General features: G+C 55.8%; 6 protein-coding genes across 6 annotated transcripts; 2 read left to right on the top strand and 4 right to left on the bottom strand.

Moving 5' to 3' along the window:
- Positions 1-583: 583 nt before the first annotated feature.
- Positions 584-1,530, bottom strand: CGCA056_v013132 (uncharacterized protein; the record flags this gene model as incomplete). The annotated part of the gene is made up of 2 exons (XM_037328376.1): positions 584-1,001; positions 1,073-1,530. 2 exons carry the CDS (start codon positions 1,528-1,530, stop codon positions 584-586), a joined length of 876 nt encoding a protein of 291 aa, XP_037173134.1.
- A 4,422-nt stretch (positions 1,531-5,952) lies between these two features.
- not3 (General negative regulator of transcription subunit 3) lies at positions 5,953-7,990 on the bottom strand (the record flags this gene model as incomplete). Its single annotated transcript, XM_037328375.1, has 4 exons — positions 5,953-6,013; positions 6,069-6,582; positions 6,632-7,679; positions 7,736-7,990. 4 exons carry the CDS (start codon positions 7,988-7,990, stop codon positions 5,953-5,955), a joined length of 1,878 nt encoding a protein of 625 aa, XP_037173360.1.
- Positions 7,991-9,263: 1,273 nt separating this feature from the next.
- DTD1 (D-aminoacyl-tRNA deacylase 1) lies at positions 9,264-9,839 on the top strand (the record flags this gene model as incomplete). The annotated part of the gene is made up of 3 exons (XM_037328374.1): positions 9,264-9,294; positions 9,330-9,551; positions 9,604-9,839. 3 exons carry the CDS (start codon positions 9,264-9,266, stop codon positions 9,837-9,839), a joined length of 489 nt encoding a protein of 162 aa, XP_037173361.1.
- Positions 9,840-10,580: 741 nt separating this feature from the next.
- CPR6 (Peptidyl-prolyl cis-trans isomerase D) lies at positions 10,581-11,763 on the top strand (the record flags this gene model as incomplete). Its single annotated transcript, XM_037328373.1, has 2 exons — positions 10,581-10,938; positions 11,003-11,763. 2 exons carry the CDS (start codon positions 10,581-10,583, stop codon positions 11,761-11,763), a joined length of 1,119 nt encoding a protein of 372 aa, XP_037172553.1.
- Positions 11,764-12,668: 905 nt separating this feature from the next.
- On the bottom strand, positions 12,669-16,490 carry BUD2 (Inhibitory regulator protein BUD2/CLA2; the record flags this gene model as incomplete). The annotated part of the gene is made up of 1 exon (XM_037328372.1): positions 12,669-16,490. One exon carries the CDS (start codon positions 16,488-16,490, stop codon positions 12,669-12,671), a length of 3,822 nt encoding a protein of 1,273 aa, XP_037173057.1.
- Positions 16,491-23,043: 6,553 nt separating this feature from the next.
- mns1B-0 (putative mannosyl-oligosaccharide alpha-1,2-mannosidase 1B) lies at positions 23,044-24,858 on the bottom strand (the record flags this gene model as incomplete). The annotated part of the gene is made up of 1 exon (XM_037328371.1): positions 23,044-24,858. One exon carries the CDS (start codon positions 24,856-24,858, stop codon positions 23,044-23,046), a length of 1,815 nt encoding a protein of 604 aa, XP_037172833.1.
- Between the last annotated feature and the right edge of the window lie 557 nt (positions 24,859-25,415).

Below are 25,415 nucleotides of genomic sequence, written 5' to 3'. Positions count from 1 at the left end.
TCGCCGAGCTCGCAGAAGCGGCAGGACGAGAGAGGGGGTCTGATAGAGCTGTGTCTGTGTGCGCATGCCATGGTGGTGTTCGCTGGCCCGCGGGAACTCAGCCGCACTTTTGTAAGTTTGCTCAAAGTCCAATGAGAAAATCCCCGTCCGAATCGGTCGGCGTGGTCAGAGTCGTGTCGGGCAACGGACCCCGGAGGGCATCCTTGGGGTGGCAGAGGCAAGGTCCAAGATGTGCGGAAAGAACAACACATCCACCACCACTTGATCGCGCGCGCACACACGCCCCCCCGGAAACCTGGTTTCGTCTTCTCATGTCCCTTCCTCCGTAACCCGTTCGCGAACGTCGGTCGACACCATGTGGGGTATGTACGCTTCTTGCAGGTTCATCTTTGCTGCGCACTCTAGGCATCAGCATGTCCACCCAATGAGAAGTCCACTCCGCAAAGAGGCGCAGCCGGCGTAGCAGCTTTCCCTTGTGCGTCTCTTCCCTTGACCGCAGCTTCGTCTCCATTGTCGCGACTCGACTCGACTCGACTCGAGGAGCTTCGAGGTCGACAGCTCCGGGGAACGCTCGAGCGCGAACTCAATGCCAACCTCTGGCTCGCTTGCGCTTGTCTTCGCACGGGTTCTTGCATTTGGGGCAGACATGGTCGGGGTACGAGTTGACGTCGACCCTGATCAGACACTTTGAGCACCGCCACCACCGGGACGACAGATTACGGCCCTGGAGCCAGCTGTCATCCACGTGCGTGCCCCGCTTGAAGATGTCCTCGTTGTGATAGTCTCGCAAGTGATCGCGGAAGTGGTCTCGTCGTCCGAACGGTTCGTTCTTCCTCGAACACTTGGGATAATCGCACTTGTGAGCCTCCTTCTTGGACGGGTCCTGGTGCACTTGTCTGTAGTGTCTCTCGAGGTCTGCCTTCCTCTTGAACGGGTTCGCGGTACAGCCGGCTTCCAGGCAGGGAAACTTGTAGTCTACCACCTCTTGCTGTTCTTGTCCTCTGCAGTTTTTCACAGCCTTGTTAGCTTCAATCCGTGTTGGGGGAAAGAGGCCTCCCTGTCGTCTACTCACCCCTGGTGAGGTATCACCGCTGGATACTGTCCTGCAGGAACGAATCGTGGTTTCATCTGCCAGTAACCTCCATCCTCGGTGGGGACGTAGTCATATTTTGACCAGTCGACGTCGCCGTAGTAGGAATCCGTCGTCTGCTGCGCCGAAGAGGACGCGGCGGTGGCGTAGTCGTCGCCGTAATAACCGCCGGTGTCCTCGCCGTAGTACGACGCATAGCTGTTGTCCGTCGAGGAGTGGCTCATGTTCGTCGTGTGGTAAGCGTAGGACATGCCTGGCGATCCAGGCGAGCCGTAGGAGGACGGTGTGAGGGGCTCTCTGCTTGAGCTGGTGTCGGACAGCTGTCTAACGAGCGCCGGTGCCTCTAGGAACGTGGGAGATTCAAGGAAGTCTCCTCCCGCCGACACTGGAGACGTTGCGTTAACATAATAGCTCGCGCCGCGGTAGTATTGGCTGCCCATTGTGTGATGGGTGAACAACTGTCGTGCTGTCTAAACCGTTTTGTATCCCGGTCTGTGGATAGCAGTTCAGTAAGGAGAGGGTCGCCCTTGTCAAGGTGAATTGGGAAGTAAAGGATAGCATGTGGTCGAGGGGACGTTGGCCCGAAAGTAAACTTGCTGGGGGTTATTGAAGTAGAAATCAGTGATGACTTACACAATCAGACGCCGCTACGGGTTGGTCGTGGGGGTCTGACTTCAGATGGATGCAAGCGTGGCGTGCAAGCAGTTTCCCATCTGAAAAGCTTAAAAGTTGGTTGGTTGACGTCCGAGTTGTTTCTGGCCGCTCGGGGGGTTGTTTACGTTTTGGTAAGGAGTGTGGGTGGTTCTTTCTTTTATCTCAAACTAGACAGATCGACCTTTTGGCTCGGGGAGCTTGATGTTTGGCTTTTGGAAGGATTGAACAGTTGGAATGTGTGAAGTGATTACAACCAATGGATACACGAGTCGGGGTGGGAGACGGGTGGTTCAAGTATTACGGACACGAAGGCAAGGCAAGGCCAAGTTCACCGCCATGCTCGATGAAGGAATACGTCAACCTCGAGCGGCACGGCTAGGTAGAGAGACACGAGATGTGGCAGCAGAAGTAGCGGAATGGAGTCATGGTTGTCCACCCGGCGCACATGGCTTCATCTCCGTAAGACGGCCTTGGGTCCCCCCTTGGTCTTGGCTAATGGGGAGCCTCAAAAGGGCGCAAAGTTGACCCTGGGCCTGTGCCGTGTAGGGTTAGAGATGGATTAAGTTATGTGCCTAGGCGGCGCGAAGCGAGGAGACAACTGCAGGTGCTGGGGACCTTGGGAATCTCCACACACAAGTTGAAGCTCTTAGAGGCGGTCCTCGGTGAGTGACATACTTCTAGAAAGGGGCTTAGAAGCCGCCAGCCACCCAGTCGATGGATTCAACGCGCGAAGACATGCATGTACTAGCAGCTGGCACGTCGACGTATTGGCAACATGTGTAGACAAGGTCAGCTCAGACCCGCCGCACTCCCCCCGTACCCATGACGATTTGTGGATGTGCGAGCAGCGTCCTATCACTAGACAGGGCTGGCGGGGGAATAAGGTGTCGGGACGTGCAGGGAAGGGGGCCTCAACGGCCGTTTACATGGACATCTTGTCGGAAGGGGGTCGACTTAAGGAGACTTGCGGGCTGGGCAGTCAGCTCTGAGAAACGCTGGGTTGATGCTCATTGGCAAAGATACTAACGACCCAAGACATGTCTGGTAGACCCAAAAGATAAACCGGGGCAGGGTAAGGGCTATTACGGAAATGTTTCTGGCGGTCGGTTTGGACGGCACGAAGAGTCGAGGAGTCGAGACAGGGTCAAGGCAAGGACAAGGTCAGTCAACCCGGAGTTGGGGACAGCATGTACTGCGTTTTAGGCTTGTTCTTGTTGGTAGGGGTGGTGGACTGGACTGGTGGTGGTGTATGCAGTCACGTAAGGTATGGAGAAGTATGGTGCAAGGTACCTTGTTTTAGCTCAAGTAGGTACTCCTGCTCTGTTTGTATCCATAGAGCAGGGTAAAAGAAGGTAAGTGGTAAGGTAGGCTTGGCATGTTCTTGTCGTGTTGTTGGTGGTGTGCGGTGGTGGTCCCTAGGCAAGGGGTCGTTTGTGTCTAGCTCGAGCGTGAGAGACCAGTAAGGGCAGTGTCGACTAGAAAAACAGGGGCGAGATATGTCATGGCAATGCTCAGGTTTATCGCTCATTGGAACGAGTGAGCAGACGGGGGGCTCGGGGCGGACTTGGCAGGAATGCGATGCGGCTGTCGAGTTGAGATAGAGGTGAAGATCGGAATCGCGGAGGAGGCTTGACTCGAAGAGTAACACACTATGTCGTTGCCTGGCCGGGCCCCGCACTGCCACACTAGTGGCCCCGTGAACGCTTGCAGTCCTTGCAGCCCAGGGTCCAACATGCTGAAGTGGAATCAGCCGAGAGACAATGGTACCGCAAATCACGAACCGCTCACTGGCCATCCGTACTATGCAGTAATAAGGCAGGTGAGGCCATGACCCGGTGGCAGCAGCATGCGCTGCGAGCATGCGTCTGGCTGCCGAGCCCAGGCATGAGCAAGCATCAAAAGAGGCACGGTCAGGTAGCGACGCGAACACACTTCGTACCTCGGTTGACGCTTCCATGCCCCATGTCCTCGAGATGGACTCAACGCTCACGATCCAAAGGTATGACTGGTCGGCTGAATGGCTGACTGGGCTGCGCAGTTGCAGTGCAACCACCGTCAGGATGTCTGTTCTGCCTTCGGGGGCCAATCCGCTGGATCCGCCGCAGAGCTGCATGACTGCCCACCTGAATAGCCTGAGAGACCCAGATGGGCCAGAGTCAGCGGGCGAGTGAGATGCAATGAAGACGAACTCTGGACCTCTTCCGGCCTACTTGCCCGGCCAGATTGCCCACTCTGACAATCTCAAGCGGTCCGTCCTGGACAGCAGGTTCCACGGACGGTAATGGCCACGGTGGCCGATGACGGTCTACGACTGGGGCTGCGGTTGTGCACCTTCTCGCATTTTGCGGTGTCTGCCCGTCTTTTCGACTCATCCTGCTCGTCTTCGTCGCCGAGACGATGCATTTTGGCATTGGGTCAGCTGTCTCCGAGGAAATGGGTTGCGCCGTCGCTGTTTGCGACAGAAATGCAAAGAAGGGTCGCCCCCCTGGCAGGCCGAATGGGGAAAAAGATACGGCGGGCCTGCGGAGTGCCTCAGCGGTCGAGCTGACAGGCGAAGGGGATGTGATGTGCCGCGGTGCAGTGCGGGCGATTGACTCAGTGAAGCTAAGTGACGAAGCGAAGCGCTCTCCATCGCTCGCCCTCAATGCCAATGGGTGCCTGCCGGTTGGTTCATCCCAAAAGCGCGCAACACAGAGAGGCGACATTGGCACACGAGATCCATCCCTGATGGAGACATTGTTCGGACGAGCCATTTTCTGGAAGACGCAAAGAATGTTCTTCTGCAGCAAGCTCGGGGCGATTCGAGGGGAGACATCGTCTCGAGGCGGTGGGTTCCAACGAGCTTGTCACCTCCGCCAACTGCAAGAGAATGTCATGTGTGGCCAAAATGGAGTCCAGGCTCGGTCATGATCAGAGGGTAAGGTGCTCAGGTCGTCCAATGTGCCCGCCTTGTACGGCCCCGGCTCCTGGGTTGGACCCGACCGCTGTGCGCTTGTCATAGTGGGGCCCCTCTTGCCTTCTAGAAAACTTCCATCGCTTAACGCACCTTAATGGTACCTAGATGATGACCTGGGTGACCTGCGTATCGTTCCGCGGGCCCCACGACATTGCCCACTCCGACTCCATCCCCTGCCACCACAACCATCACTACCACCACCAACACGAACTGCATTTACTCTGTTCTGTTTTGTACTGCCTGCCTGCCTGGCTTTTCCCTTGTGCCTACTTAACCGCTTTAGGCACCTTGCCTCACCTTATCTACATTGCCCGACCTTACCTAACCTCCAAAAGGCGATGCACCTCCTCCCCTGCTGACGAGTACCTTACGTTGCTGCTCTTCCCTGCAGCTACCTACTTACCTAGAAACCTGCCTAGCTACTTACCGCCATCGTTCTTGCTTAAACTTAACTGGCTGCCTACGCTCAACCACTCATCTGCGTCCAAGCCGACTTCCTACCTGGAGCTCCTACGCCCGGCTTATGATATGACATGGTGGCGGAGCGTCTTTATTGCAGACGGCAACGGCTTCGCTGGTCCTGTCGTCCCTCACTGTAACCATCTGTGGTCATTTTTGCCTCGAAAGAGACGATTATGGGGTCATTCGGTAACCTGCAACCGAGCAACCTAGAAACACACACATCATCGAGGCTGAGCAGCCGCGTATGGCCCCAGACACTATGTGTTGTTGTTGTGTGTGGCTGCTTTACGGGTAGACGCGACTGTGCCGTTGTGATGTGCAGCACCATCTAGAACTACCTTACTAGTGGCTGCTGCCAAGTTTCAACCTAAACCCAGCTTCAACCGCAGTCATCGATATGTGTAACCATGACGCTCCCCCTCATCAACCAAGCATTCTCTGCCATTGGGCAATTGCGGACATAGATCGCCCGAGGCAAGAGCACAAGTCGGGTATCACCGTGAGCATACTTGCAACCGCCAAGGGCAAAAGCCCCATCTGGGGTCACGCGGCGGTGGCGGGGCATTCCTTCTTCCATGTGCAAAGGTAGTATTCATCAGGCGGCCTATCGCCTAACGTTGAATGACCAGTCAGTAGTCAGTGTACTCAACAAAGATTGGGCCAGATCAGCCCTGGCCGTATGTTTCCGCAAAACGAGGCAAACGCCATTTCTCCCCGATACCAGAGGCTCGAGAAACCCATCCCAATCCGGGGCTACGCCTGGTAATACCGTGTGAACAATGCCACCTATTCATACATCGTCCTCGAGGAACTTGTAGGCGAACTTGAAGTCCGCTTTTCTACGGTTCATCCTGCGCGAGTCGTTAGTACTGGCTCTGGTTTATGTCACCCCCAATAAGGACTTACCATGTGCTCTCATAGTCGAAGAACCGGTATGTGCCTTGCTCAAACTCCTCCGTAATGTTCTTCGGTTCCTCATGGCGCTGGAACCAGGTTTGGTACTGCTTATGAAACCGCCAACTCTGATCCTTCAGCGCCTTGGCCGCCAGGTATTGTTGGGGCGTGCCTTGCTTGTAGTAGAAGACGTAGAATAGAGTGTCAGGATCGATGCGCTGGTACAGACGCGGGTCCTCGAATAGCGGAAGAGGCTCCGAAGGGAAGCCGGTTCCTGACGACGAAATGCGCACGTCGGGGCGGTAGGTCCGCGGTACATCCGTGTCCATAATGTCGGGGCACATGGCCTGCGATGCCTGGAGCATGCGCTGTGTGGTCGCTGAGGTGTAGGAAGGCGGGCGCTTGCGTGACGTCTCGAACGACTCGACGAGGTCTTGGAGAGAAGCGGGAAGGTGGTATATCGACTCCTCTTCTTCTTCCTCCACGACAGGCTTGACACCGTTGGCGGCGCCGTTCGTTTGAGCAGCTATAGATGGTCAGCATATGAAGTCGACTGCAATTCCGTGGCAGCTTACCCTTGGCAGCTTCCGCCGCCTCCGCCGCGGCTTGGTTCTTGGCTGCCCGCTTTTCCGCTTTGCTCGGAGTGGGCATTGCCTTTGCGCTGGTTGCGGGGGTCTCGCTCGTGCTTGCTGACGGTACCGTTGGCTGCTTGATTTCCGGCTCTTTCGCAGCGACTGGGTGTGCGGATGTCGTTGCTGGAGAGTTTGATACGCTCGTCTTGGCCTGCGCTGGACTGGCAATGGCGACGGGTTGGGCGCCTGGTGGAGGTGGCAACGGGGAGATTCCAATCTTGTCTGACGCCGCTGCTGCCGCCGCCGCAGACGCGTACTTGAGGCCTTCTGCAGGTCTTGCGGGAACAGATGCTGGCTTCATGACGGGGCCGCTCGAGTTGCCGTTGCTGATAGTCGCTAATGGCGTATGCAGCGTCGCCAGCGCCGGTAAGGGGGACTTGGATTGCGCACTCGACCTCCGTCCCGACGCAGATACCTCGGCCACTGCCTTTGGCTTTGCGCTTGGAGGCTTGATGATCTCGGGCTCCGGTGTTGGCTCCTCTGCTTGCGACTGGGCGTCTTGCGACGATCCCTTGTCACCATCCTGAGGCATACCGTACACGCCCTCCTCCTCGTCCAAGTTCAAGTCATCGTACATCTCGTCGTCCTCGATATAGTCGTCGTTCATGCCATCCGAAACGTAATAGCGGATCAATTCTTCGAGGTCGGTCACTTGATCCGTATCCACGCCACCGTTCTCGAGGGATCTCCGAATTAGCTCAAGTTTGCTCTGATGCCATTTATGGCGCTCGATGATGCGCTCGATCTCGGCGATGCGCTCGGCCTTGGCAGACTGGTTCTTGCCCTTCTTCATGGTGGCCTGTATCGACTCGCTCTCGGCTTCGAGGGTCTCGATCTGTTGTTCCAGCTCGTCGACCATGCTGCTCAGGAAATCGCTTGCCTCTGCCTTGGCCTGTTCTTGTGGGTCGAGTTTCGCTGAAGAGGCCAACCCTTCCTTGGAGTATGCCTTAGTCTTCATGGCCTTCTCGACGGCCTTGAACTTCTCCATTTGCTGCGAGAGAGTTAGCAGAGCCACGGAAGACTACCGCGGGATCATGGGCCACCGACCGTCTCGATCAAGCGACGGTGTTCCAGTAAAGGAGCCTTGTCCTTGATGTCGTTGCTTGCGGCCCATGTCTTGATCTGATCTCGTAGACGCTGGAGCTTCTTGATCTCACGCTTGAGGTTGTCCTCCAGCTTCTCCTTCTGAGAAATGTTATTCGATTGCTCGATTTTCTCGTAGATGGCCTCGAACTCGGCGACGCCTTCGGCCACCTTCTTGAAGCACTTGTCGACTTCTTGTTGCAGTTTTCGTGCTGCCATGATGCCTGATTGTGTGTGTATCAGGGATAGAAATCGTTCGTCCGGCTTGGAGTTTCGGTGTCGACTGATTGGGTGTGTCAGGTATGGTTGTGGTGATTGATGGTGATGATGACGGCTTCGGATCGGAGCTCAGGCTCGTCTGATGCGCTATCGATGTGCCGATGGGCGGAGAGTGGGTGGTGATGAGGTTTTGTGTCCCTCGGATGACGACTACTGCGCCGAAAAATACCGGCGATCGGTGATTGCGCGATCCAAATTTGCTTGCAACAAACAGATGCGGCTGTTTGATGATTTGAGGCTGCGGAAGAAAGAACCGCCAGCTGGAGGCGTGGGTGAAAGCCGTGCGCCAAGGTGGGACGTCTGGAGGTACCTTGTTTGTGGTAGAGGGAAAGTCTGAGGTGAGAGGTAAACAAGCACCATATACTGGTGAAGTGGGGAATTTTTATTTTTGTCAGGTGGTCGTAGTATTCCAGGCACTTTTAATGACCCAAGCCGCAACTTTTAGGTGGCTCTAAAGTGATTGAGCACCCAACGTGTAACATCTGAGTTATTCTAGGTCTATCTGAAGGAAGTCGCAACTGTCTAGGCCTGCACTGTGTAGGGCGAATGATGACACGGCCCCTTTCAGCCCAGCCTGCCACTCCAGTCGCGTTCAGGGATGTGAAGACCTGCCACCAACCTGCACGCACCCTATTAAACTCCCTGTCAGCCTGTCTATCCAGGTATCTAGCACCCAATAGCTTCAATTTCCAGCCGTCCAGTGTCTCGATTTTTGATTGCGGGCTGCTTCTATCTCTGGCCGCTCTCTTTTCTATTCCCAGCAAGCATTGGACTGCAACCCAAAGCAAACAGATCGTAGCTGTGCCCTCTGGTTTCCTTGAGGATCTAACCCCCTCCCCCTCTAATTGCCGGGCGTAAGCCAAGGCCACAAACCCCAGGACGCCTTGGTCGCTAGCCTGTCTCTCCCCTCAATTGCTTAAGGTACCTGAGTTGTTTTCTACGTACTGCAATCTGTACGCTTGGTTGATCGGTGGCTTCTCAACCTTCAGACGGCATTGGCTGGCTGCATGCTACTACCATCTTAGCCCCTTGGTTTTCCTCCTTGTATTTGGCACTTTTTGACCTCATCCGGTCGACGGCTGAGGCGGTTCCACGTTCCGGTCAATCAATCAGTGTCTGAAGAGACGGATCCCCGCGTTTGAATCCTCTGCCGTTCTCAGTTCTGAAACCTATTCCCTGTTTCTGCCAAATTGCATTTACGCAGTGCTGCAAGATGAAAGGCAAGGATCCTTCCGTTATCCGCTGTAAGTCCAAGTATGTTGACTCTTCTTGCTTCCAGCCATAGTCCAGCGTGTGCTGTCCGCCTCGGTGACAGTGGACAAGGAGGTCATCTCCTTCATTGGCAAAGGCGTTTTGGTGCTCGCTGCCGTTGCCCCCGGTGACACGGAGAAGGAAGCAGAAGCTCTTGCAACCAAGGTGCTGAAGCTCAAGATGTGGGATGACGACGCCGGCGGCAGATGGAAGAAGAACGTCCAGGACATTTCCGGGGAAGTTCTCTGCGGTACGTCTGTCATGATGATGAATCAGCGCGCCGGCTTTCCTAACCTTTGCAGTGTCTCAATTCACACTATTCGCTAAGATTAGTAAGAACAAACCTGACTTCCGCCTGTCAGCAGGCGCCGAGGACGCCAAGCGGCTGTATCACCACTTCTTGCAGAAGGTCCAGGCTGGTTACGCCGCAGACAAGGTCAAAGATGGGAGATTTCAGGCAATGATGGAGGTCGCTCTCGTCAATGATGGCCCCGTAACCCTGGAGCTCAACACAGACCCTGCGCCGCCGAAGCAGTGAGTACCTGCGTCTGGCACTGCATTCGGTTTCATGGTCCCTTTGGATTGTAAGCATACCCGAGGCTTGGAGCTCTTGCTCATAGATACGGGGCAAACAATTAATAGACTACTACTTGAGCTGTTAGACTTCAACTAGATAAACATGCCCTTGGTTCCAGGGTTAAGCACATAGAGAGGCCACAATGCCATTTTCCAGGCATGCGAAACTGACATCTCCATGATTGAAAACTGCAGGAGCTGATTGGTAGATCGTCACCGACGCTGCCTTCCTCACAAACGACAAGCTGCTGACTGGCAAGCGCCAAACCGCCCTTCCTTTAGGCAAGGGGGTTGGCTCGGGCGTCGTTTCCCCCACTGCCGCGCAGGATTGCGGTGCAACACAGCTGCCCCGCGCCAGGTCTTCCTGGAGCTAGAAAGTTCCATCGCAACCCCACTTAGCTGTGAGCTCACTTGGGGAGAGGTATTCTTAACCTGACTACTATCAACGCCGCATCGTCACTTTCATTCCTGCTCCTTTGACTTAATTCTGGTCACCACTCACAATTGCGTCTGACTTTCACTTGGTTGAAGCTATCCACAGCTCAGACCAAACAGCAACCTCCAGCTAGATACCCAGAGACTGTGACAAGCTCTCTACCCCGCACCACTCGCACAGAGCGCAACGTCTCAGCCTGATCTTAGGTAGATCGAGACAACACCAGTTCATCCTTCCCACCTCACCAACACCACACAAACCGCAACCATGTCTGCCGACGAGACCAAGCAGGCGCGCTCCCGCGTCTTCTTCGACGTGACCATTGGTGGCAAGTCCGCCGGTCGCATTACCATGGAGCTCTACAACGATCTTGTCCCCAAAACTGCCGAGAACTTCCGCGCTCTCTGCACAGGAGAGAAGGGCTTGGGCAAGACCGGAAAGCCCCTCCACTACAAGGGATCTGGCTTCCACCGTGTTATCAAGCAGTTCATGATCCAGGGCGGTGACTTCACCGCCGGCAACGGAACTGGCGGCGAATCCATCTACGGCGAGAAGTTCGAGGACGAGGCCTTCCCCTTGAAGCATGAGCGCCCTTTCCTTCTTTCCATGGCAAACGCTGGACCTAGTAAGCTGCTCCGTACTTATTCAGCCCTGCCGTCGGTTTCAAAAACTAACCACCTACAACACAGATACAAACGGCTCTCAGTTCTTCATCACCACCGTCCCGACCCCCCACCTCGACAACAAGCACGTTGTCTTCGGTGAAGTCCTCAACGGCAAGTCTGTTGTCCGCCAGATCGAGAACCTCCAGACCGAGACTGGCGACAAGCCCGTCAAGGATGCCGTCATCGCCGACTGCGGTGAGCTCACCGGAGACGCTGCCTTGGCTGCCGATGTCAAGGCCCCCGATGCCATGGGTGATACCTACGAGGACTACCCCGAGGATTGCGCCTCCCCTCCCGACGCAAAGGAGACGCTCAAGATCGCCACGGCCTGCAAGGACTTTGGAAACAAGGCCTTCAAGGCCGGCGACTTCCAGACCGGTCTTGACAAGTACCAAAAGGGTCTGCGCTACCTCAACGAGGAGCCTGACCTCGACAACGAGCCCGCCGAGGTACAGGCCGAGCTCAAGGCCCTCCGCTTCTCCCTGAACAACAACTCGGCCCTGCTCAACATTAAGCTTGAGAACTGGGAGGATGCCGCCAAGACCGCCGGCTACGCCCTCGACATTGCTGGCATTAAGGATGCCGACCGCGCCAAGGCTCTCTACCGTCGCGGCTTCGCCAGCGTTCGCCTCAAGGATGACGAGAGCGCCATCAAGGACCTGGAGGAGGCTCACAAGCTTGTTTCCGAGGACAAGGTCATCCTCAATGAGCTCAACGCCGTCAAGCAGAAGGCTTCCGCCCGCGCGGCCAAGGAAAAGGCTGCGTACAAGAAGTTCTTCCAATAAAGTATGCTTATGCTCTGAAATGACGTGCACGTGCATCCAGTTCGCTGATGTGACTGTCGAGGCATCGGAGGAGCTCTACAGCGATGAGGCTGGAAAACCGAGCGGGGATTGAGGGTTAAATCGACTAGAGCGAGCAACTAGGAGCCGAGCGTGGTACGACCTAGAAAAAGAGACGATGAAGACGTGACGAATTTTGAGTCTTTGGGGCGATTAAAAACCGGGTTAATTCATTTGAATTTGGGGCGTAAAGAGACGACGGACGGACATGGCGAAGACGAAAAGAAAAACCATAGGATTCAGGTAGATACCTCCACACAATGTTCAATATTATTTACATTACACGCACATGTTCTTGTACTGCGCATCAAGTGTCTTGCGCGCGCGTCTGGTTCGTGCGGACGAGGCAAAAAGGTATCTTCTAATCATGATGTGTCTGGGTATATTCATCGTGTCCCATGATGCGAAGGCTACCTTACACCAAGGAACCTAGCAAGCAAGAAGGGTGAAGGAAACAATCAACATCAAAAAACAGGGCCGAGCCTCCAACCAATGCATGGGAAGCCATTTTTGTCTTCCCTCCCTCCCGAGCGAGCAAAGCTTGCCCTGTTGGGTCAAACAAACGCCGGAGTGGTTTCACGAATACCCACGAGAGCCCGGCTTGCCTCCCTCCCAGAATAGTAATGCAGCAGCCATGATCGCCATCTTATACGCTCCAAATGCGCGTATCCAGATATCCTCCTCGTCGTGAGAAAAACTAAAAACAGAAGATCTTTGTGTCGTCAAAGTCCCGTGGGCTTTTGTGTTCATGTTCGTATGCGAAGAAAGTAGGCAACAAAGAAGAATAAGAGACGACCGGTGGCCCTCAAGTTGTGTGTGTTGGTTTGTGATGCGTCCACTGATGTTGATCAGTAGCCAGTATTGCAGTTACGCTCAAAGTTCTTGCTTCGCGATACTGATGGCGACGAGTCAGGCGACTCTCCTCGAGCAAATGGCTTCATAATGCCAGACAAAATATGGCGCGTGGCTCGGCCGTTACGCTTGAGCGTCGCGAGGTGTCCTGTCGAATGGTCCGAATGCCCAGAGTTCTGTCTCATTGAGCTCCTGTCCCGGCCACGGCGTTGCTCACGGCTTCGGGACGAAGACGTCTCCATGTACGCATCGCTGCCGGCTGATCCAGGAGGCACGAGATTGTCTTGCTCCATCCAGACCGTTGAAGCTGTAGTAGAGTTTGTTGCGGAATTGTTGTTGTGGTAGGTCGCGAATGTCATAGATTCCAGCATAGCTTGACTGTGTTCTAGTTGATCGGCGAACTCGGATGCGGATGCAGCAAGCGATGCGGTATCGTGTAGCGACCCGTCCATCTTCGCGTAGCAGATGTCTGCACGCTCTTGCAAGCTCATGCACATCTCGTTGAAGATGAGAATGTCGTCTTCACCGCCAGCAGGTTTGGACACCTCGCCATTGCCAATAGGGTTTGCGTCAGTCCATATCTTTACCAAGGCAGCAAAGTTTCGGGCGTGGTCGATCAGGTGAGGCAATGCTGGGAAACCCTCCCGAGCCGTCGGAGACAGTCTGCCGAGAATGGTGATCGGAGTCGAGTAGGATGGCCCCAGAGCGACCTTATTGCGTTCGACAGGAATAGAGCAGATGGTGTCGATGTAGTCTTTGACCGATTGGCGGTTTGAACCCAGAAACTTGTTCATCGGCTCCATCCATTCCTCTTTCTTGCCAAACGTTGAGAGATTTCCCAGCGCTTGGAGCGCTTTCGCGACGAGTGTCAGCGTTCGCTGTGCTCGCGGCCGGGGATGGTCCCGTAGCAGGCCGAAGAGCTTCGGGCTCAAGATCGCAGGGCAGATGAAGCGGAGAAAGAGAAAGCCCGAGACGCTGGTGTAAGTGACGGTTCGCAGCCAATCACCGTAGCGATCTTCGGCAACAGCACGAATGTACTTGAGGATTGACCGCAACTCTGGAGGACACTTAGTCGGCTCCCGGCAGATGCATTGCCAGACCTCTGTCGTGATCTGAATGAGGCGATTCCAATGCTCTTGGACGTTCTCCCCTGGCTTCAATTTGCTGGGGTCAACCTCACAGTCGGGGTTCATCTCGTTGATCTCATAGATTTTGGCCATCAGCATCTGCTCAAGATACTCCTTGCCTGATCTCCTCATGTGGAATTCAAGAGCTTGTGTCAGCAAGGTGTTGCCTCTGAAGAGCAGGTTGGCCTCCCCTGCTAACGACTTGCCCATGTCGCGCAAAACCTGTTCTCTACCGTTGTGGAATTCCAACGCCTCGCTGGACTTGAGCCGGCTGCTGTATCGGTACTTTTTCATTTGGTTTTGTGTGCCTCCGATACCATCGATTTCATCCTCTACCAGCGTCTGAAGCCACTCATTCGCATGATTGGACACCTGGAAGATGTTGAGGAAGATTTCCGAGAGGCGCCTGAGATTTCCGGGAAGCGCGTCAGCAATCTGGGCAGTTAGACCAGACGGAAAGCTGTGGAGAAGAGTTGATAACGCCTGGTACTCCTTGGAGTGAAGTACCACGAGCTCTTCATGCTGAAGTTTGACGAGCATCGTACCAACGACTTGCTGTCGCTCATCGTATATGTCGAGCCACCTTTCGAGATCTTTGCCGGGCTCCACTTGGTCGAGAGGGATGTCAACCGAACCGCATAGAACCTCCGTCAGATTGCCCGTCTTCGGCAATCCAAGTGATGCTTGCAGCTGATGGCTCCAGCTTTCAAGGTTCCCATCAACTCTCTTCAGGACAATAGAGAGAAACGGCATCATCGGGGGGAGATCTGAGAACTGGTAGTCTTCTCTCCAGAAAGGGTTCTTTGTGCCTGTCTTGATTGTTGACCGAGCTCGAACCTCGCCATCTAGGATGACCTCTGTGAGATAGTTACCAATCAGTGGATCAGCATCCCTAGATTGCCGGTCGACGAAGCTGCCAACATCTGGTGACATAATTCTTGGCTTTAGCTTGGCCTCTGTAACCCTCAGACTAATCGTCTTTTCAATTCTGAAAACCTCTCCCGTAAGATCAGAATCCAAATCGGTAACCTCGACAGCGCCTTCTGCCGATGGCTCCAACAGAAAGATGTCAGGCAGTGCAAAGGCGCGCAGGAGGACGAACCAGACCTCGAAAAGCAAACGATTCTCCAATGCGATGTAGACGGGTCGGAAAATGGAGAGTTGGGTGGATATCGTGGAGTAATGGGGGAAGATGCCGATGCAGTATTCTTCGTCGAGAACAGATCTGTCCAGCTGTTGAATGGCGCATCTCGACAGCTGAGAGAGCTCTACCACAGCAATGACAGCATCACCATCGTTCGTGGTAAGCCTGATCTCGCCATTCTCCTGGAGTAGGCAGGAAACGACCCGCCATGAAGTACACGGCGATCTCAAGTCCCTGGTAGAGGGTCTTTTGACAATAGCCCTTGGAGAGCTAGCAAGTCCCTTATCCCATAGCCGGACCTGGCCAACTTTGATGAGTGCATTGGTCGTTTTTGGTGTTCCGTTCTCAGAGCCGCGCCTCCTAACTGCTGGTCTTAATTGGGTAGGGGTTGGGTTTCGGTTGGCATTGGAGAGCTTGACTTTAGGTGGCCGCATTTGCTGCCAGCATAACAACGCAGCCAGCCACAGATCTCGCTCCTCCGCGAGGAGTGGGTGTATTAGTAGATCCACAGGTGGCTGTGTGTTGGACGAAATCTCCAAGCACTTCTTGCCTGCAGGCAGCTCGGTGGGGGAGATGCGACACCCTCGCAGATCTGACACCAGGGGGACGTGGAATGGCCCATCGTTACCTGAGTCAAACATCAGGGATCCCTTCTCCTCATCAACGTAGGCGACCCCGATTTGCCAATGGCCTGATGTTTCGGTTCTGAACTCGATATCGCCTCTCATTCGACCACACAGGTTCTTCATCAACAGTAAAATGTTGTTCGCGTTTTCAGTCGGCACAGGGACAGGTAGTGAGTCCACTGAAGGTGTCGTGGCAGGAGGCGAAGTAGGACGTGAGGATTGCCGCTTGATCAGTCGCTTGCTTGACGATTTCTTTTCTCTCAAGCTGTTTGTGGCGCCTGCGGGTATCTCTGAATGGCGAGCGGGTATCACTGAAGGAAAACCCAAGGATTCGATGGGTGGCGGCGGCGAACGAGCATCGTCATAGAGCGGTTGTGACCCGGAGGAAGAGAACGACCCTAAGCGTGGCCGACCTGGACCCTCCCTGGCCGTCGCATTCAGGAACTGCTGTCTCAATGCCCCGTCCATGGTGTGTGTTCTCGGCCGAAAGGTGTTGGGCTGCCTTATAGGGGGGCTACTTGAATTCTGGTACGAGTCTCCGCCGTACTGGTCATTGAATACCACACCCTGCCGTCTTTGGAAGTCTCCGGGTATGGATCTCGGGGAGGTTTGAGGGGAGGTCGAGGTGAAGCCGCTGCGGGCTGAGTGTAAGCTGGCAGCCGGATCGAAGACGGAGCTGGCGGACACTGCCGGAGAGACTTCGGGGTGGTGGTACTCCGGTGTCACGGCGCGAATAGTCGGGTTCGGCGGCAGGTTGGAGCGGAAAGATGTACGCAGGTTGTTGATCGAAGCGCGTTCCATGCCGCGGGAGGACGAGTCGGCGGCCAAGGTCTGACTTTGGGTTTGGGGCCACTCGAGACGCGGCGTAACGTTGTGACCACCGTTGTGGTAGGTTCGTCCATCCATTCCCGGTGGTGCCATGCTCATTCCATGATTTGTCCTCATTTGGGGACTGCCCGCATCTGACGTTCAGTAACTGTTTGTGCGTCTCGATATGCTGCTGTCTTTCCCAAGAACTGCACCTGGACGTCCCACGACGTCTTGTTTCCCGAAATCCCTATCCCGCACGCTTCTTGTGTCCTCGAGCAATCAGCTGCTGGCCGATTCGGGTCTGCTTTCGGGGCTGATGTGTATGCCGCCACACAGCAGTGAGCATAATAGTTGCTGGCCGGTCGCCCAGAAGCTCGTGAACGGGTCTCACGGCGCGGAGTCTCGTCGCAAACGCAGCGGATCGTGACGTTGGTTGTCGCTGGGACACAGACTCTCAGCTACGAAAGTGTGATGGTGGTGCGCAGCAAGAGACCTCCGATAATTTGGGGGGGGGGGGGGGACTTCAAAGTGCGACGCGGTGTGGTGGCAACCGTCAAGCCAGGCCAGGGCAAGGCAAAGAGCGTGCGAGCGAACGAGCGGGAGAAGAATGGATCAGCAGCGGGATGGGAGGTTGAGAGCGGGGAATTCTTGGTGGTTGATCCACAGCTTCTAAGGTGGGATGATGCAGGGTTGCAGCGAACAGCGGCCGTCCAAGATTCGAGAAGACTGGACAGTTTGGCTTCGTACGGTGTTCGGCGATGCCGCCAAAGTCAAAGTCGCACAGGCGGTGGGAGGGATTCGGGGTCGTGCCGAGAAGGGTCCTTCTGCGGGAGGGCGGCGGTGGCAGCGAACGGTAATAAAAACAAACAGAGAGAGCTGCAATGCGGAGAGTGGGAGATGGCCTCGACAGGGCGGCGGCGACGTGGACGACGACGACGACAAAAACGAAGGCGGCGCAGTGTTGCGGAGTCGAGAGCACAGCACGCAGCCAGCAGCGGTATGGAGTATCCGTCAGGTGAAGGACCGACCGTAGGCAGACGAGGGGGAAAAGGGCGTTAGTTAATCGAATGAAGGCTTCGGGTGGGTTGAAGTGGTATTAATTGCTTTTTCGGTTTCCCACTTCTTTTTCCTTCGTCGCAAATTCTGAGGACCCAGAACGGAGATGGACCCGGGGACCTAAATATTATTGCTGATTAGATGTTGGGTGCAGTGGAATCGAGCACCAAGGATGTCGCTGCTTGTCGTTTGAGTACAGCGTAGCGTAGCGTAGCTACCTTAGCTACTGCTAACTGCGCAGGATGTTCGGCCAGTGTGCTGCCGCGACATGCATATTAAGGCTGTCTCAAGCACCAGGGTAGGACAGGCAATCGGGCAAGGCCTGTGGGACCACGGAGGATCAGGGCAGGGAAGATGGCGAAGACTGGGGACCAGGCTAGTTGGCAAGCGAGATATCCAATGTCAGTGGACGAAGGCCTTGGAAAGAAGCATAGGAAAAGCAAGCGACGCACATGGATGAAGGGGGCTCGAGTGAGGTTTGTCGGCGTGGGTGTGGACAAGGGGAGGGAGAAGAGAGGGTTCGGGAGTTGAAACTGAGGTGCTCGCTCGACGAACGGGTATGTCTGCCGCAATCTTGGGATTGAGTTGGGAGTTTGGGGGCTGCGCTGCCAATTGACCAAGGGAGAGTGAGGTGGTATTCGGTACCTCGGGGAAGTTGCAGACAGGCAAACGGACGACAGGCTTCGAGATGGTTGCAAGAAGATGGAAGGGTCTGAAGGGAGGGGGAGGTGAGGAGGGGGAACTTTGGACTTACAGGATCCATCAAATCCCGAGAAACACGCCCCCTATGATGCTGGTGGTGGACCGATGGCACTGCCAATAGGAGAGCAACGGCGGTGCTGCAGTGCGTGCAGATGGAACGAAGCTATATCGAGCCAGCAGAGCGGAGGCTGGTGAGACAATCCCCCATACACAATAGATACGATCGATAGCTGAGGGGCGATAAGTCGTATACACCCTGGCGAGGGGCAAAACGTCGTCTACTTTTCCCCAACGTTGACGGGATGCTGGACTCGAATACCGAAACCGGGCGCGGCGAACAGGAGGGGATAAGCAGGGTATCGTCGGGACGTCTCGAGTAGACGGGCACAGGAGGGGAAGGAGACAGAATGGAGGCCGACGGGAGATGGGAAAGATGGGAGAGTGAGGTGAGTGGTTGGATTCCCAGAACCAGAGTCCCCAAGGTAAAGTACGGCAAGTTAACTAAGGTACGGACGGTAGAGACGGTAAGAGCGGTAAGTACGGTAAGGTAAGCAAGCAGGTAAGGGTGGTGCAGTGCAGTGCAGTGCAGTGCATCGAGAGACATGAACGCCAAGGACAGGAAAAGAGAGGACGGCAGAAGGTGCATCCCGTCCAGTCTCCCGCCTTCCATTGCCTTGGAGATGTTTTGGGCCATGTCTTAGCACGCACCGCACCTCGCCCCAAACAGTAAGGCTCCAGGTCCCGAGGGGGGACGAACGGTACTCGATACTTTGGCTCTTGCAATTAAGGGTGCTTGCCTTGGAAACGGCACTTCAGCCATCACCGCCATGTCACGCTTGTTGTTAGATGGGACCTTCGTTTTTAGGTGATGAGGTGAGGTAAGCAGTCACCAGTGTTGAATCCAATGTAACTGTGAGGCAACATGGCACGCCCATCCCTCCCTCCCGCCTAAATGGATCGAGGGTCTCCCTCAGCATTCCAACGCCCATGATGTTGCGTCCCTTGCGGACTCCCCGTCCTACCGGCGCAGGCGTGGTATGTACTTGTTAGCATCACGCATGTATGTGCAGACGCATCTCGACATAGGTAGCCGGTAGGTAATAAGATATCGGGGCACCTGACCGGCCCTCGTTGACCGGCCAGGCCCAAGCTCGAGCAAAACACTGGACGCAGTTACGGTATTCCATCCCTTCGAAAGATACAAAATACCCGGCACGGACTATGACGGCGAGGAGCGTCAGGTGCGACCTCCAGTCCGGCTGCTTTTGCTTACTTTTCCTAGGTGCCTGGCCGGAGTGCATCTCACCGGTCTGCAAGTGCAAGTGCGAGTGCAAGTTCGAGTGCAAGCCAAACCCAACTGTCCGGAGGGCCATGTGTCGTCGGCGACTGAATTAAACCTTAGCCCTAGCCCCTTCAGCGGTCAATGGGACGAACTAACCCCAGATTCCACAGTGCCTCGTGTCTCGCCGACATCCGCGGACACACGCCCGAGACCTTCATCCCATTGTCAACCGGATGATGGACAGGAACATGAGCGGCAGTCCCTTTGTTCCAGCTGTCTGTTTCAATGCCATATCGCATTCCGCCCACCTCTACACCTCCTCTCCTCTCCTCGTCTGAACCGAACCAGAATGCGAACCCGCCCTCCCGGTTCATCTCCATTCCCCTGCCCCGTCACTCACACTGCCATGCCATGCCATGCCACCCCACAACACGGCGACACCCCTCATCCATGGATCACATCCAACCATCCGACACTACCGCTGCCAACGACTATCCATTCCTCTTTTATCTATCCTGACGACTGCACCTCGCCCCTTCCACCTCAGCTCCTCTATCAGCAGTAAACACCATTCGGCCTCCGCCCCTTTCTCGCCCTGCCATCAAGTAGTAGCAGCAGTACGAGCACGACTAGCAAAAGCCGTGAGTGGGTGCATCCCCAACGAAGGCTAGCCGTTCGTTCTTCCTCTCCTCGGCCGGAGCGACCAACGGTGGTGCTTGCTATCCCAGCACACCATCTCGCCCTACGCTGCCGTTCATCAAATCGTCCCTCTTCGGTTCGCGGCCAAGCGACATGACGATCCCTTTTCGTGCATTCGGGCCCTCCAAAAATACTCCAAAGCGCAGCCCAGACAGGCGCGGATTCGACCCTAGCACCAAACAACCCAGCATGCTGGCCTGGCGCCATGCAGCGCACGGGTGCAGCGACCGCGTGCACTGATCCCTTCCGCGCAAATCCCCCATCCGCCGCCCCCTCCTCTCCGTCGGCCTTCTCGAGTCATCGAGACCAGCTTGGAAACATGTTCGGACGAAGACGAGTGCCGCCCGGTGAGCCCCTGGTACCTGCTTCCATCTGCGTTTCAATCGTTTGTTCGCCCTAATACCACCGGCTTCATGGTAGCGTCAGGTACCGCCGGTCCAGAACAAAGCCCGTGGCGGCGCGTACCGGGTATCGTCTCCCTGCCTCCAACGCCCTCACTTGCCGGTCATGACTTCTATTAATGGGCAACATCCTCCGCGGAGCCATCTCTCCTGTCCTCGTCTACACGCTCAATGGGAAGCTCAGTCTCTCGTCAGCGGGCCACCCCAGCAACGGCATCTGACGGAGGGCCACTCTTCCTCAGCCCGGACTAGCCAGCAACGAGACAAGCGCAACGATGCGAAGAGTCTCTCTCAGCTAGTCAAACACAAGCGAACAAGAACCCCACTGATAGTGCCCCCAAAGTGCTGCATATTGTCGTTGCTACCTTATGCGATACTTGCTCTGTCGCTCTTGGCCGGATCACTCATCATGAACAAGGTGGCATCGCGGGTGGTTGCGCCGCGCAATCGCAACACCCCGGATCATGAAGCGGGACCAATCGAAATCACCATCGGAGGCTGCATATTTTCAAACGAGAAAACCTCCGATGGATAAAGTGAATTGCAACGCAACACGAACTGCGACTCAAACCAACGACGGGACACCTAAATCAGAGACCGAGACCAGCAGAGCCAGATTCTCACCTCATCTCACCGGCTCACCATCCTGAGCCAATCTCGCGTTTGCTGTAGCCCAGCCAGTCGGAGTGTTTTCCCGCGTCTTGTGTCCCCTCTCCCGGCTTCCTTTTCATCTGCTGCCGTGTGCCTGAAGATCGTTGCCGCAAAAAAACCTGCTTCTGCCGGCCCCCGTGCGGCCGTTTAGTATCTAGGTATCTGCAACTCTGTTTGCACGTTGATAAAAGCTGACAAGCATTCATTGGCACAGCCAGTATCCGTTCGAAATACAACACATACACGACCCTCGGACCTCTTCTCCGCCCCGCGATGCGGTGGATCGTTATATCGGTCTATCCCTTCCTTGAGACCCAAAAAGACGGGGCATTTCGTCTTTCTTCTTCGCAAACGCAGAAGAGAAAAGGAATTACACCCGGCCTGACCCTGGGCGTTGCACAGACAGCCGATGCATTGCATCCCATCTTCTTGGGTGGTCCATATGGCCGTCCACTGTTTTCCTTTTTCTGCCCTGTCTTGCGAAAAGCATATGGGGACTGAGGAGAACAAGAAAACAAGATGGCAGCCAAAAGAGGGAGTCCACGATGGATGGAGAGCTCCGGGAGAGCGTTCATCGTCACGTCGTCGTCCTTGGACCGGTGAGCCAAAAAGCAAAGCACCGCCGCTGCGGCCCCAAGTGGTAAGGGCCCCCAGCTTTGCTTCGCTCGGTGGAGTCGTCGTTGGATTATTTTTGGTAAGTGCAGACAGATGACAGGATGAGATCGGGCGGGATCCTTGCTGTCGACGCTTGCTTTTTTCCAACACTTTCTAACAAACGCTCTTCACGGATGGCGGATGCGGATGTTGGCGTCTCTCTGCTGTCCTGCCTGTCCTGTCGTTGGTTCGAGGGAATCCTACAACGATGATTTACCGCCACCATGATCGCGGGAGAGCTCCCCGGGCCTCGATGTCTCTTTCTGTCTGGCTTTCTGCCCGCGGCCTGCGTAATCAGATCCTGTCGTACTCGCGGTATGGCACCGTTTCACAGGACTTTGCTTGGTAACGCAAAGCCGCCCGCCCCCATTTGCAAGTTCAGCTCTGGGCATTGGTGAAGTGTACACGCTACATACACTTATTTTCTCCAGGAACCAACGCAGCCGCGTGTAAACCAACCCGTCTCCTGCAGCATGCGCGCGCGGGGTCCGCTGCTGCTGCTAGATGCTGCACTCACTGACCTGCAACTTGCTTCTTCGATCACGGCTGAAGAAAAGAGCCCACGAGCTATTGCTGTAAGGGAAACGGGAGAGCGGGGAGGGGAGGGGAGATCTGTATGTCCCGCCCCTCGTCGACGTGCGCTTGCTTCGAGCTGAAGCGCGGCAAAAAGGAACCCCCGACCCCTTCCGCCCGGACGGTGATAATATGCTGTGACTTGTCACCCGTGTGAAAATTGAAGTTTGTTGAGCCCGCCCGGGTTTCCAATCAAAGTCTGGCGGAGATTGAGGATGGGTCGCCTGGGAATGTGTCGACCACGGACATGTAGCCTGCGGCGTGCGCTCTGCGCCGCACGCAACATCCCTACGTCGGTCTGCTGGGAGGCCAGGCCCAACGTGATGGCTCCGGCGTGGGGGGTCATGGGGTTGGAACAGGTTCATGAAGCGGGCACCGGGAGTCCACGTCCTGAAGTGCATTGTCCCCTTTTGGAATGAAAAAGATAATGTAGTCTATAAACTCTTCTACGTCATGACTTCTCGACTTGGAAAATACACCCCATGATGGCTTCTACTCCGTATGCATGCACAGTCGAGCCCGCCCCCAAGTCTATGGATATCCCAATGCAGTTTTACCCCCGACAATGCACCTAATTACTGAGGCCAAACAGACACGCATATCCAACGGTGTCACCTCTATAAGCGCGAAATACACGTGGGTTCCGTTACGACTGCCCCCGCAGCTCGGCCTCCGTCTCGACGTTGTGCGTCCTCTTGGGCCGCTTGAAGGGGTGCGCCTCCGTGTTCAGCACCCAATCGTCAAGGCTGATGACGTCGGGCGGTGAGAAGATGAGGTAAAAGTATTTGAGCGTCTCGGAGAACCAGAAGCTCTCCATGGAGTCTGTCTTGGTCGTCATCTCCGCGTACGGGACGTTGACGTTGGAGATGGCCGAGTAGGCCAGCGGCGTCTCGGTGGCGCGCTGGATGGCCTGGAACATGTTCCACGCGGTGTCCCGCCATTCCTCGTCGCCCGTGATGCGATACATGTAAAAGATGCTCTCGATCGCCTCGGGCCGGAGCATGTAGCGGCCGTCGCGGACTTGCTTGACGCCGGCGGGCACGTCGCTGCGGCCGTAGGCCTTTTCGTCCCACTCGCAGGCGCCGTGGTCTGGTTCGTTGCACGGGTGCAGGGTCATGATCTCCGGCATGATGCCCGTAGGGAAGACCTTGTAGGCCCAAGCGCAGCCGCGGGAGATGCGCTCGCCAATATTGACGTAGGAGTCGGAGCTGAGGAGCTTGCCGGCAAGTCCGTACATGGCGCCAGCGAAGCAACCCAAGTGCTGGGCCTCTGGAGTGAGGTCCACCGAGTGAGCAGAACCGTGGGCGAAGACGTTGCCTGGAATCAGAATGTCGGTCTTGTTGGGGAGAATGGGGCGGAACAGAATATGTTTGTTGATGACGTCGAAAGACGAGGTCGTAAGCTTCTCGTACTCACTGTCGAGACCACCCAGCAGTGCGTGCATCTTTGGTAGGTACTCGTACAGCGAGTCGGCCTGAGCGCCAATGGTGAAGGAAGACTCGTCCGCCTTCTCCTCGCGATAGTTCATAAACATTGGCCACATGCCGGGTAGCTTCGTGCCGGGCTGCGTTTTCACCAAGAACTCCTTCACGCGCTCCGTGGCATCATAGTACTTCGGGTCACCGGTGATCTGCGACAACCGGGTGAACTCCATTGATAGTGAGCATCCCGCAGCAGAGGACTCGCGCTCGCCAACCTTTTGGGTGCCGTACTTTGCGTCAGAGAACTTGAACCAAAACGGCGGCATGCGATTAGGCGTGTCGAAGCCCATGTATAACATGTCGCCAAGCTCGATAGCCTTGGCCAGCAAGGCGGGCTCGCTGCTGAGGTCGTAGGCGCTGATGAGCCCTCCTAGATGTCGGATGGTAGTCTCGAACATATTGGCGGCAGACTCGGTCGTATTAGACCAGTCGATGAGAGCGACGGTGCGGACCGCCCGACGGAACTCGTCGTGCATCCCCATGATCCAAAGGGAGTCAAGGCCATCGACCATGCTCGCTGCCCAACCGCCGAAGTTGTTCTTTCCAGCGCCCGTGACGGGTGTCAACTCGTCCCAGGTCCACGCATGCTGCTTGTAGCTGTCCCAACTGCGTCTGAAAGCGTTCACCACGGCGGCACGGCGGGATTCGATCTGTTTCTCGTGTTCGCGGTCGCGGTCCTCGTCATGTGAAAACTTCTTGTTCTTTTTGTTGGACTTCTTCCCGCTGGTGCCGAAGTCGTACTGAACGGGAGGGAGGTCGACGGGTTTGCCCTTCGGGAGCGTGCGGAGGGGCTTCTCGAGAGGGTATTCGAGGTTCAGGCTGCCCCAGTCGTAGCTCGACTTACGGTAGCGGATGCCATTGAAGGAGAGCTCGCGGGCGCTCCAGCCAGCTGGGAGGCCGGTCTGCCACAGAAAGAGCAGGGTGAGGGCAATGCCCAGGTAAATTGGTAGCCTCGCAGGGCGGCGGCGGATGGTGATCATGTTGGCGGCTCGGCGTAAGGGCAGATGGGCGGCAACGGCAGCATTTCTCGGAGCAGCTGGTTACTCATGTCTAATCCCCGCGCAAATGGTGGGAAATTCGTGTCGTTCGTTCCTCTCGACTGGCGAGAAAGGGAGGAACAGGCCGACGTTGTCGCTTGAAAGAAACCGACGTGTCGGTTCAACCAGACCTTGTGGACGTTTGGAGGAGAAAGTAAGGTCCAGGGGAAACTTGGAAGAAAAGAGGAACCCAGACACAGAGCTCCAAGGTTTGAGACCAAACAACCCGGAGGAGGTCGGGGGACCGCTGCTTGCCGTTTCCAAGCCAAGCGGACCATCTTACCGTCGTCGATTTGCGCTGCTGCTCAACACGAACACCACACGTGTACGTAAGGAATTGCCAAGAGCTAATCCGGCTTCCCCTTTCCGAGCCAACCAGACCAGCCAGCGAGGGCGTAAAACCCAGGCGTTCGCTGAGGCTTAAGCTGGATGGGTCCGGTCTTTGGAAACACACTGCCCGCCGCACCGTTGCAACTGCAACTGCAACTGCAACTCCGCTG

The sequence above is a fragment of the Colletotrichum aenigma genome (genome assembly GCF_013390185.1).
Source record: "Colletotrichum aenigma strain Cg56 chromosome Unknown KSG_Cg56_contig09, whole genome shotgun sequence".
NCBI classification, from domain to species: Eukaryota; Fungi; Ascomycota; class Sordariomycetes; order Glomerellales; family Glomerellaceae; genus Colletotrichum; species Colletotrichum aenigma.
The sequence above is the reverse complement of the archived record's forward strand: the minus strand, read 5'-3'. Positions and strand labels throughout refer to the sequence as shown.